Source organism: Metopolophium dirhodum, chromosome 6 (assembly GCF_019925205.1).
Source record: "Metopolophium dirhodum isolate CAU chromosome 6, ASM1992520v1, whole genome shotgun sequence".
Lineage (NCBI taxonomy): Eukaryota > Metazoa > Arthropoda > Insecta > Hemiptera > Aphididae > Metopolophium > Metopolophium dirhodum.
Window position 1 is genome coordinate 14,356,189 of NC_083565.1, and position 14,139 is coordinate 14,370,327.

General features: G+C 28.5%; 2 protein-coding genes across 2 annotated transcripts; one reads left to right on the plus strand and one right to left on the minus strand.

Annotated features, from left to right (window-relative positions):
* Nucleotides 1-3,601: 3,601 nt before the first annotated feature.
* LOC132946635 (mitochondrial 2-oxoglutarate/malate carrier protein-like) lies at nt 3,602-8,690 on the plus strand. Its single transcript, XM_061016680.1, has 5 exons — nt 3,602-4,151; nt 4,268-4,507; nt 4,579-4,883; nt 7,650-7,749; nt 7,833-8,690. Exons 1-5 carry the CDS (start codon nt 4,093-4,095, stop codon nt 8,050-8,052), a joined length of 924 nt encoding a protein of 307 aa, XP_060872663.1. The 5' UTR covers nt 3,602-4,092; the 3' UTR covers nt 8,053-8,690.
* LOC132946636 (COMM domain-containing protein 3) lies at nt 8,259-11,534 on the minus strand. The gene is made up of 4 exons (XM_061016681.1): nt 11,299-11,534; nt 10,950-11,189; nt 8,728-9,002; nt 8,259-8,530 (listed from the first exon to the last, which is right to left on the minus strand). Exons 2-4 carry the CDS (start codon nt 11,098-11,100, stop codon nt 8,357-8,359), a joined length of 600 nt encoding a protein of 199 aa, XP_060872664.1. The 5' UTR covers nt 11,101-11,189; nt 11,299-11,534; the 3' UTR covers nt 8,259-8,356.
* Nucleotides 11,535-14,139: the final 2,605 nt, after the last annotated feature.

Genomic DNA, 14,139 nt, shown 5'->3' on the forward strand with positions numbered 1-14,139 from the left:
TGATATTATTGTGAATAAAGTAATTTTTATATAACCTATTTACATGGTACCTTTGAATTTAACCGTTTTGTAGACATTTTTTTTTTTTGATAAAGGTAGACAAACTTATGAGGAATCTTTTCAAATCTTAGATTTAAAAAGAATAATGTATATGAATTTCTATAACTCAAAATGTTTACGTATTTGGAACAAAATAATATTCACTTTATCACGCCCCTCACGAATCACTACATTTTTTTTTTGTTGAAAGGCTTGTTTTTAACGCCGATCTCGAAACTCTCTGATTTTTTTCGCGGAAGCCATTATTTTGGAAGTTATAGCCTTCCAAAGTTTGCGATTTTACGTTTATACGCATGTGCACAACACTACTTTATAGCGTTGAAAAATACGTCATTAAAAAGAAAAATTTTGAAATTCGTGAGGGCAGTCATAAAGTGCATTTTAGCCACGTATTTTGTCAAGATTTGAATTTTAAATGCTTATAAAAAAAATCGTGACTGGATTTTTAATATTTTTCAAATGCCATTGTAACAATATATACTATGAGCCTTGTATGAAATGTTCAAGCTTTTTTACCAAAAGAATATTTCCATAGAAAAGTATTATTATTATTATTTAGGTACCTATATAATTAACGTTATGTTATAACGTGTCTAGACTTTAAAAACACGTGAGTCCGTGCAGCTTATACATTTATAATAGAAAATTTTTCTTTCTTAGTAATAGTACGTATTACCATTCTTTTTACTGAAAAAAATTCCTTATTTTCTTTGATGTGATTCGTGATATACTATGCCTACAACCGACCGTCATTATTTTAATAATAAATTATAAAACCTTGAGAGCTTGCTTCCGTTCCATAGTAAATTTGAATTCAATAAATTCTATACATTATTGTAGGTTACCTATAAACAGGATTGTTATGTTGAAAACACAATGTTTTAAACAACTTGTTTAACATGTTTAAAACATGAATTTAAAACATTGAGTTTTAAACGTTTTATTCGTTGTTAAATAAATAATAGTTTAAAAGTTGAATAGTTTGCTATAAAGTTGGTACCTATTTAATATTTTGTAGTTTTGTATGCACAAAACGTGATAATATTTTTTAGCTACCGTTTTGGTACCTATTTAGTACTAACATTTAAAATAGGTAGCAATATATTATATTATAGGTAATATATATAGTGTTATGAGTCCTCTAAGCTCTTGAAAATTATCACTATCACTTAAACTAAAATGGAACCATGTGTGTGATCAATGACGGATATAATTGTGTATTGCCAGCTTTATAATACGATATTGGTTAATATTATAAGTATGTGAACTTATTTACTTATCTTATTATGTTTTCACTTGAAATTTTTGAAATTATACATTTATATTTACCTAATCCTATACAGTCATAAATATTAAAAATAATTTGATTATTTATGATAATTTTTTAATTATGATAAACACTAAATCGGGTTAATCACGTCTTGTTAATTATTGTAAAGACTAAAAAGTATATCAGTGAATTATTTTGTTGGTGCTTTTAAACTGCATTGTGGTTTTGTGCACACCGTTGCTGTGGCGTATTTACGGGGGGATCAACAGGATCAAACCCCCCAAATGCTGTATATATAATATGTAAAAGTTTTCAGAGTCTTAACTCTTGGGCCTCTAACTTTAAAGGCGGGGCTACTGGATAAAATCATATCTCCCCTCCCAAGACAAAAACCTAAATACGCCGCTGCACCGGGGTTGTATTAATAATGCTACCATTGGAATTTACGACTATATTATAGGTATTATCATTGATTATAAATATTAATTACTATAGTAGTACTCAGTGGCGTAGCCAGGGGGGCTAAGGGGGCTATAGACTGTTTTGACATTAGAAATTTATCAATATTAATATATTGTATATTGTATTTGTATTTTTTTATATTTTTTTGTTAGAATTAGCCCCCCCCATAAAAATGTCCTGGCTACGCCACTGGTAGTACTACTATAATAATATTAATACTATTAGTTTTTATAATCAATATGGTATTAAATAGGTATAACCTTATAGGTTTTATTTATTTAGTATTTACGACATTATAAAAGTTCCAATAACAAATACCTATTGGCTATTTAAATATTTATAAATTTTAATTAAGTAATAAGCTTGTCGCATGGACTGATGGATACGTTTTGTATTTATGTATTAGGTAACCTATTTAGGAAGATATAACCATATAACTATAGGATAAAATACTTATTATGAAGTCTGATGATATATTGATATACATGCATACGCTTAGCATATTATATAATTTATTACAAAATTATTACCTAGTACCGGTAAAAATACTTTAAAAATAGGTACGGGAAAAAATAGATAGGTAGATGGGTATAATAGATATAATAGATACCTTGTAGCATTTTATCGTTTTATTTATAAACTTAATGTTTCGTGCATAATATTAATCGTAAAACTTAGGTACGTTTAATACTTTTGAAGTATTGAACTAATCATACAATTCATTGAACATAACATTGTGTCCAATAAAAAGAGAGATACAATGTATGCATATTATCTATATGCAATATTCAGACATTCTATAACGGATTATACCAATACTAAATACTAATACAATACTATTCTAAAATTGATTATAAATACTAGGTAGATAGTATTTAATATTTATAATAAATGATTATACGTATAGAATAATATAAATATTTATATATAGGTAGGCCGTAGGTGCATATACAGCCATACAGGATGATTCACCAAGCATGCTCGCCCCTTTTTTCTTCAATAATGCAGTTATTTAAAATCTGATTTTTTCCAAACTTTCGGTGCAGGTGTGACAACAAATTAATTTTATAATAATTACTAATTTAAAATAGTGTAATGTTACATTCAACGAGGTATTATTAAAACTCTTCGTACCTACCTCTCAAATGTACCTATACTGAAAATAAATAAAACTTGTTTTATAATAATTTTGAAATACTTAATAATCAGGTAATTGAAGAGTTGTTAATAAAATCAGAAATTAACAACAGTGTATTATAGTGGCATAGTGCACATCGGCTCCAGAAACATGGTAGGGTGGGCGGCCCCTAGTCCCCCCCTGGAGCCGCCCCTGATAGTGCACTATAATACTATATTATGAATTCAGAATTCAGATATTTTACTATTATATTAGAGTAGGTAAGTATGTACGATATACCGGGTATACAATTATAGAACAAAAACGATCGCAAATGTAGTTTAATTTAATTTAGTATCCATACTAAATTTTAATTAGACCTACAATTTACGACAAAACAAAAATTTCAAAGATTTTGAAAAAATGTTAAATTTCAAACTTTAAGTTCAGATAGGCACGGGTTAACTTTATCCGATTGATCCTATATATTGTATGTATATACACTGTTTTAGGGGGTGAGATGAAAAAATGTTTGAACTTCAAATTTAAGGACCACCCAAATAAACCCGCGTGTCAGCTGTTCCCGCGCGATCACCAAGCGCTTTTGGCGGCCGAGGTTGTCCGCACGCCCACGAACGTGACCTTTCAGCGGTACGATAAAGATAATAATAATCACACAGTATCGGCGATGTTGGATCTATAAAATTAAATATATACAAGTAATATTTCAATAAGTATTATTATAATATTATATTATTGTCGATAGTTGATATTATATTTATAATGTAATAATATTACAATGTAATCTATATAGGATAATATTATTCTATTATTCGGTGGCAAGACGTGACGACCGTTGAACGTTTTTATTTTTGTTTAATTATTAATTTCTCTCTCCCCTAGACCCCCTTCTCATTAAATTCACGCCGACGGCCACCGTGCCGATTACGAATCAATTAAACTTGGTGGGGATATCACGAACGGCGGCGCGCGCTATAACAAATCATTTAAAAATTAATATTGAATAGGCAGTCCGGCAGTCCTCGAGTTTTCCACTGTCACTTTAGACGTGCACTGCGAGCGATTGTGAAGGTAAGTGCCTCCGTGTCATGCTCAAGAAGGACCTTTAAAGATCTTGTAAATCACTTTGAGCAAGCGGACACGCACACACACACGAGACATCATGAGCGATTCCGTGCCTTTGCCGCCTTTAGTCAAGTTTTTCAACGGTGGACTATCCGCGTAAGTACCAGCTCCCAACGATAACTCTCATTAATTATGACAATACAATATTGTTATTCATTACTGTTACTGTTGTTATTGGTGAATGGTTTATGACATAGTATTATGTTTTACAGGACCGTGGCCACCGTCATAGTGCATCCGCTGGACGTGCTAAAGAACCGCATGCAGATGGCCGGACGCGACATCACCGCCACTGAAGCGCAAAAGTCCATGGGCGGTATTGTTCGTTCCATGATCAAAGAGAAGGGCGTTACAGCCTTTTATCCTGGTTTGTCCGCCGGCATCCTCAGACAAGCCACATATTCGACCACACGGTTGGGCATGTACAACTCGTTGTTCACAATTATGACCGGGTGAGTGTTGCCAGAACACACTTGCATTCAGATTGTGTTATGAACAACGCTTCTGTTGTTTACTCCTATAGGGAAGACAACAAACCACCTAACTTGTTGGTGAAACTGGGCTTGGCCCTAGTATCTGGAGTGACTGGCGCTGCTGTTGGTACCCCGGCTGAAGTAGCGCTCATACGAATGACGTCAGACGGACAATTACCATTGTCTGAAAGACGTGGTTATACTAGTGTGTTCAACGCATTAGCCAGGATTGCGAGAGAAGAAGGTATTGCTACATGGTGGAGAGGATGTATCGCCACAATGGGAAGGGCAGCTGTTGTCAATATGGCTCAACTTGCATCATATTCTCAATCTAAAGAAATTTACCTTAATAGCGGTGAGTTAAAATGGTTATTAAAATAATTATTAAAGCATAACATCTATACTTCAAATCTAGCAAATAACATATAAATGGCATTGAGTTTTTATAAGCATTTCCATACTCAAGTATTGGGTAATTATATAGTATGGAGTAATAATAAATAATATATTATTTCAATGTATAGGTATATTTGTCACATATATTTTTAAAATTAATTTTGGATAAGTCAACTAATCATCTAACGACATTTATTGACATTCATATGATAAAGCCATAGACATATTAATATATCGACTGCACATCCATGCGCTGTTATAGATTGCCAAGTGCCAATATGTTTAAAAAGAGATAATATAGTACATAATATATACATAATATAGTCAATAGACATGTGCACATAGTGGGACCTAAAAGTGTATGCTATCTCTTTTTCTAAAAATATTCTGATCTTTGTTATTAAATTTCTTTCTCTCTTTCGCCATTAATTGCTATATACTAATTAAGTTGAATGCTATCTTTTTCTAAAAATGTTAGTCCTCGGACCTCTTTCTGCTACCAGTCCATTTTTTTTATATATGTATGGATCAAACCTCTTATCAAACAATTAATAAGTTGTATGTACATTCTAAAATAATCACTTATTTAATTATTTAACAGCAAACAATTAAAGGTGAACCAAAACAAACTATGGCAGTATGATGCATAGTAATTGGCTCTCCAGTACAGTAATAATTATCTTATTTCAACCATTATAATTTAGTGGAAAAAAGTTATTCACGAGACCCTTAGTAATTTTTATGGATTTTATTTTATTATTTTTTAAATATTTAATACATTATTACTTATTAGCTTCCTAATGCAAGGTTATTGCATGGTAATACCTTGTTATTTAAATTATAATAAAGATTATTAATATGTATACATTTTTATAATTGATATTAAAACTTAATTAAACTAATTGAAAGAAGGTTTCACAAACTGCATTAAGTCATGTAATTTTTTCCCTGTATTACCATTGTTTTGATATCCAGAAAAAACCATTAAACAGTCATTAATAATTATTTTAAAATGAATGCTTATTATTTTAATTTTATAATTCAAAGACAATCATTAATTAAGTTCTATTTTTATAATATTCCTTATAATTTAAAAATAAAACTAATTATATCTTATAAATTTGGATAGAATTAAAAAATACCTACTATTTTTATTTTATTTTTAAATCATATAAAAAAGATACAGTTTACAAGATTACAGTTGGGTTCTTAAAATTGCATTTAAATTTCTAGAAATAAAAATTAATTAATTTTACTACAGTAATCTTATCTGTAGATAATAAATATGAGATATATCACAATTCTTTTGAATTATTAAAATCAACCATGGTTACTAATTTTCTTTTTTTTTATTATATGACATAATTTCTCAACAAATACACTAATAATTATAATAATTTTCAGAAATATTGGTCAGAAACGAGGTCAGAATATTGACCATACTTTTAATTCAAATACTTAAATTATTATATGATCATCTTTAAATGAATATAATAATTATCTAGGTATTATTTAAGTGATTTATAATGATTATATGATGTACTTGAATTTTTCTTACTTATAAAACTATTGTCAAAATTGAAAATAATATTATTATCATTGGAATTCTGTATAGTAATTAACTAAGTATTTATGATTGATTGTGAACGATCAGTGGCATGAAAAATTCATATTATAAATACTAAATAAATATTGAACCTTTTTCCAGTGTATCTAGAATAATTCTAGTTAAATTAGATATATTCTAAAATTAGGTGATTTTAAATAAAGATATCAATTACCAATATCTTTAAAAAAAAGTGATGTATTGACAAACTTAGTACGTTACTCGATATTTTCCATTTTGAAGAAAAGGTATGAATCATAAGTATGTAGAAAGTACATTTTATTAGTTTCTATGTAGATACACAAAGTGTTACGCAAAATCAGTTATAAATTAAAAAATATCTGTACTCAGCCCAAAAATATATTTATGTTAATAAAGCAATGATTCATATATATTTGAAAAGAACAGTATTGAATTACAAACAAACTATGGGTAATATAGCTTAAAATTAATTATTTTATTTGTTCTTAATATATTAAAAAAATAACAAAGTATATTATTATATTTGTGTACCAAAATAAAAAATGTCTAATAAAACATTGAATTCATTCATGTATTATTCTGAATTTATGTAATATTGTAAAACCATAATGTATTAATATAGATTGTATTTGAAATCTCAATAGGCAGGCAGCCTATTATTACTTATTAACACAATTGTTCAAACATGTGTGTAATATAATATTTAGGTATACATATTACTTATTAGTAAAGACCGGATTTATATTCTCTTAAAATACTTAAAATATGATGCTAATATTCTCTTTAAAACCTTAAAATATTCTCATTATATTCTCTTAAAAATTTTAAAAATATGCTAAAATAATCAATAAACATCATTATTTGCTTAAATATGCATTTTAAAATTTTTTTTCAACATTATTTGAAAGTGAGGTATTAATTGGGTATTAAAAGTTGCGTATTCTAATAAAATACTATTGCACTTCAGTAAGAGTCCACATTTTTTACTCTCATAAGACTGCTTAGACCCAGTAACGATATGTAAAAACATATAAATCCGGTCTTTACTTATTAGTAATATTATATTATTGAGTTTTACTTATAATTGAGCTTTTTAAATAAAAATTATTTAGTAATATTCAATTGAAATTATTTTAGGTTATTTCAAAGATAACATTATATTGCATTTTGCTTCATCAATGACCTCCGGCGCCATTACAACTGTAGCCTCACTCCCAGTGGATATTGCCAAAACTAGGTATGAATAAAATACAATTAAATTAAATCTATGTTAGTATAAATTACAAAATATGCAATGATTGTCTAACTCTGTTTTTATAGAATCCAAAGCATGAAAATTATTGATGGAGTACCAGAATATACTGGCACAATAAATGCAATGGTAAAAGTAGTGAAGAATGAAGGTTTCTTCAATTTGTGGAAGGGCATTGTGCCATATTTTGCTAGAATTGGACCTCATACTGTATTAACATTTATAGCTTTAGAAAAGTTCAATGAGGCATATAAAGTTGCCGTGTACGACCGTCAGTCAAAAAAATAATGTTACAAAAGTTATTAACTAAATAATTTATCCATACATTCTTACAATTTATAATTGGTTTTTGTTTAGTTTTATTTTATGTTAAATATTCTGTTTATCTTTTTTTTTTTACGTTTATCATTGTTAAAAGTAAACTGTTTTTCCCAATATTAATTTAATTTAATGTCTTATAGAAATCTAAAATATATAATACATTAAGACTGTAATAAAATATCGTAAAATATATTATGTACCCAATAAGAACAATTAGGATTGAGCAATTGCATAGACTATTGATTGAATTTGATAACATATTTTGTGAATCTTAACTGGCAGAAGCAATTTTTTCTAAATGTCGAACTGCGTCCTTTAACTTAAAAACTAGTTCTTGAAGTTCCTGTGTATTGCAGACGAAGTCAATGAATTTTATTGTACCATTGTCTATTGTCTTCAGCCGCACTTTGTATAAGAATTCGGAAACGTCATCAAAAACACTAGACTAAAAACAAATACATTTATTGTTATTGTAATAATTAGTTAACTAATGTTATAGTTTATTAGCACATCACATTGTTTACATAGTCATATATAAGCTGCTTAATGATATGTAACACGACAATAATTTGAAAATAAAATAAACTAATAGTTTTGATTGTTTATGTGATTTCAAAATTATAAACATGATGATATACTAACTTGTACACAGTAATCGAGGCGGCATTCAACATCAACCACATTAGCCAAAGATGTAGTGGTAATCTTTGAAACTTCCAAAAGACGTGGTCTAACAGATTCATAGGTTTTGATGATTTCTGGTAAACGATCAGTATTAGCCAAAACTATTGTTTGTAGGTTTTGATTCAATGACTTTCCGTCTAGGCAATGTCGATTAGCAATTGTAAACAGAGTTATCAATGAAGCATATGCTTCTTTAGCAATATCTTGTTTAGACGTTATGCATACGGTAGACTCTGAAATTAAAAAGAGATTAATCAGAAATTATTGATTTAAATTTAAAAGCAATGTTAATCAATTTATTTATATTAAATTATTTGTGTAATTAGTAAAATATAACCTTTATTAATAATAATAATAATAATAATAATTTGTCCTCAACAACTTTATAACATTTTGTTTAGACGATTTAATCCTAAAAAGAACAATGATATTACCTCGGATATTACTAACCTATAACTTACATGGATACTTCACCATAGAGGGAAACAAAATATAGAAACAAGCAACTAGTCACCAATTTATCAATACAACTTTTTCTAATGATGACTTCAAAAGAGAAGCCAAAAAACCATAACAAATTTATGGAGTAAGGAGTAGCATTTACTGATGGACAACACTCAACAAATTAAGAGAAATAAAACATACTACCCAGTGGTCGAAATGGCTCAAGACAAGACGTGGAGGGATGCCTTAAAATTCAGATTTTCTGATATAATCATAACATTCTTATATTCTTCATCTAACAAAAAAGTAGAGGGAGCCATCCCTCTGTATCCTCCCCCCCACTTCGAGCACTGATACTACCGATAGACAGATTAACCCATTAGAATAAACTAGAGACTACTAATGGGCTTAAGAATAGGACGTTCCTGGCATGCCCACAAATAGCTCATGGAAAAAATATAGCCTGAACCATGTACCACTTGTAGATCTCAAATTTCCATCAAACATGTAATAGAGTGTCGTCAATTTAAATTTTAAAGAAGAAAGATATAAATACCTCATCCCAAATACCCTCTCCAAATGCCTAAATAATGAACCTCTAAACATCTACAACTTACTAAAATTTATCAAAGATACCAATTTATACAAAACCATTTAATCAAAATAAAAGAAAAATGAACAAATTTATTTATTTATTTACTTCAATGTTATCAAAAAATAAAAAACTTGTAGGTATACTTATGATGTACTAAAACCAATATGTGACACACTAATCGCAGCCACCAAAATATTTGTATAATTATTATTGGAGGTTAGTAGGTAACACATTAGTCAAGATAACCATGCTCGCGGAAATGCGGAATTCAACGAAAATTGAATGAAGTGAAACAAAATAACCAAGTATTATTGCCTAATTGAACAAATAATAGTGATCATTTTTCATTTAATTTAATGCTAAATGAAACTTCATTGGCAAATGCAGCCCATATTCCACTTGCTAAATTAAGTAAAACCAATTTTAGAAATTTTTTAGAAAAAAAATATTAAATTTAGAATTCCAGACAAGTCTACATCGTATAAGAATTATATAGAAAAATGTATTTTTAATACAATACTAAGTATTAGACATTACTTTAGTGATAAAAACAATTTGTGTTAGTGTAGATATAATATATATGTTGTAGGCTATTTGGAAAATTAGTATTTTTGCAAAAAGACTAGGCTCGTTGCAATGGGATAGCCCGTTTGCGAACCAATTATTATTTTTCCAAACGGCCTGCTGTTTTTATTGCATACGGACTAACATCATTTAGGCCTTTTAAGAACAGCAATCATTATTATATGATAATAACTATTTTATTTATTTTCCGACAAGCGCATTCAATTGTTTTGTACGATGTTTTGCATATATAAGTATAATAAAGTAATTTATTAATTGTAAAAAAAAAAAAAAATTTAATGGTTGTAATACTATATAATAATTCAGTTTACATGTTACATTACACTTAAAAATAAACTAAACTTCACTGCTACTCGCCATTGATCAAAGTAGATAAGTTTACATGTTATAATAATTTATTCTATTGTAGTTTTTATTATTTTTTTTGTACAATTAATAGATTACCCTATTATACTTATTCAGTTTACATGTTAAATATGCTATCACAAGTTAAAAAACTATTTTTTTCTAAATTAACGAAATAAATTATTAGTTCTATAAGGTACTCAGTTCTTACCATCATCAAATGTCTGTTCCGAAGTATCACCTAACAATGTTCCCAGTATCTTTTCAGCCTTTTGTATTAATGTTTCGAAACATTTGTCGTTTATCAGTGCTGGGTTACACAACCGTTTCAGTCCAAGTTCAATTTCAGTTGATATATTCATTTTGGCTTTAAATAGTACCTACCTAGGTACTTATACGTTTATTGGATATTTACTTCAGTAATAAATATTTCCAAATTTAAATTACATACCTAATTTCAATTAATAATTAATAATATATTGTATAAGTAATCACATTATGAATTATCATAACCAAATAAACAAATCAGATACAATTGTAAATATTAAATAATATAATACCTTGGATCATGTCAAGATCTATGATCAATTAATATTGTATAATATTAAGGACCATAAACTAAGATAAACTTAGTTTATAGGTCTATATATAATAGTTTAATATTATACTAATTATCAAATATGAATGATTTATTATTTATGTCAAAACTTTAAAATTACTATTTACTTAATACTTAATAATTAATAATAAAATTTATTATGAAAATGAATTAATATTTTACAGAAATCTCTAAGATAAGAATCTTCTCACATCGTGGACAGCACATTAGTACGTCATAGTATAACACTGATAGTTAAGGAATGATAATAATACCTTATGTCCTTATTCTTTACACTATGGTGGATATGGTAACGACTTTAGCGCTCGTGACGGTTTACATAAATACTAAAGATCAATAATTTATTAATATCAACAACAAGCTGGTAAATCAACAATCTAATATTGTATTATTGTTATATAATTATGCAACATGTTATTTTATATTTTACATAACATAATAAGCCACACTCTAAAGTCATACAAGTTACTAGCTATACATTTTGCACAGTTACTGTGTGGAAAAAATAATATTTTATGACTTACGCACGTTGATTTTTGTTTTGAGCGCCCATTATTTAGTTGTCACTCTTATTGGTTTTGTTGCATGGCTGTGAACTCTAAATTTATTATTTATTCGTTACTGTATTTATTGCAATAATTGATGGTATTATATAAGCCGATATAATATTATAAAATAATAACAATAATAATATATTTAGCAATAGGTGTAGGCCGTAGGGTAGTTAGGTATTCGCTAGTAGTCTAGTAACTAGTTTATTCATTTTTCTTGGACTGTTCTTGATTGTGTTTGAATGTCTGCAGTCTGCTCCTTTCTGATTTATTTAAAATATTTACGATACAACAGCTACGATCAATGACACATTTAATTATAAATTATATCGAGACCCACTACCGACACAATATTTTACATATTTTATTGGTCATATTGCTTGCGGCATACTATCAGTGGTGTACACTTTATTGCATATCCATGACGCCGTGCGTTCATAATATTTTCACTATTTTTAATTAAATCATTATTCAATAATCATTATAATAGAGCTTAGATTTCAATGCAAAGTGTTGCATTATTTTTTGGGTGCTCTGGTTCAACGCATTACAAGTGCATAATTAATATCACGCAACAGACACTACAAAAGTGAAACTTTTATTTTGTGTTTTTTTACCATTTTTAGGTTATTTTACTTATTTTTAGTGCACATTTTAATATAATATAGTAAGAAATTCAGTTTAAATTGGGAAACTCGAAATATTATATCAAGAAGTATTATTTTCCTTAATAGTTTTTAAATATTTTTTATCTGTATTAAAATATGTCAATTGTGCTAAATATAAATACGATAACGTCTTTATGTATCTTCAGCGATTATTGTATGTGGTCCGCCGTGGTGTCTTTCAAATGAGTGGGACTCGAACAAATAATAATACTTATTGCCAACTGGTAAATTGGTGTCTGATGATACACCGCAATCGCATTTATTTTCAGTATATTATGTATTGTTATTATTGTGAACACCGAAGTTTGATATTTTGATTTTGTATTACTGTTAGTATTTAGTTAAGATAAAATCGAGTGCGTAGTTACGTGCCTCATTGGCGCAAATATCAGGGGTACGAAGGGTGCTTAGTACACTGAATTTTGATGCTAGCACCCCGAACCCCGTGATTATAACTTATATAGTAATTCCACCATAATATTTCCATTATAACTACATTTATTAAAAAGGTGAACAAGTGGGTACCGCTCTGCTGTACAGTAGTTGTAGTGGATGTGTTATATTTGAATACAATGATAAACCATTGTATATGAAAAACTATTTTGAGTGGTTAGCGTAGTCCTTATAATATTATTATTTTTTATTCGCTTTTATGGTGATAAACAAAGCGTTAGAAATTATAATCCCATTTTTAGCGGTTTTTCATAATTTGTCGGTAGTTTTTATCGACGCTTTCTAAAAATACTTAGAATTTTCAATTTTGACCTGCCAAAAGCACCAACCAGGTTCACTTTTCTAACAGAAAAGACGCTGATCTCAAAAATCGAACTTACTATCCAAAATGTTGCTGATAGACAGAAAAAAAACACACATCATTAAAACCAAATCGCTCCGCTCAGAATCTAAAATTCAAAAACAAATTAAAAAAATGTTGGTTCTTTGATGAAGTCCCTTTGATGTTTTTGGGTGATTTTCGCCTATGGCGTTCCTATAAACAAAATTTTAATTATTTTTTAATGACATTATTACATTGAAAAGGTATTTTTAGAGCACCTTTTGATGTTTTAAGGGCATTTAATTCCAGGCCCTGTTCAGTTTTCTTTAATAATCACTACTAAACATACACTACTACTAAATGCAAATCACGAATTAAATTTTATAAACCAATTTTCAAAAATATTAGATTTACATTTTTAGAATGTTTAATCACTTTACCAACCGATATAATACATTAAACCTGTGTGCTGTAATTAAACATATTTATAGGTATAATATTCCTGATTTTTGTGAGCACTAAAGGGGCTAGATTCATCTTTAGAGGACTACGTTTCGGGTTTCCCACAGCCGTCCGCCACCATAGTTACTTCCATGATAATAAGATCAAGATGGAGGTTTTTTGAAGCTCGAAATTATTGATGTAGATATTCAGTGGCAACATTTGTGGAGCGACAGAATCTCTACTTACCTACTTAAAAGTATTGATAGTAAATTGGTCTTACATTAATGCTTAAATACGTTGTAATAATTATTAACTTGTAATATATTATAATATTCTATAAATTA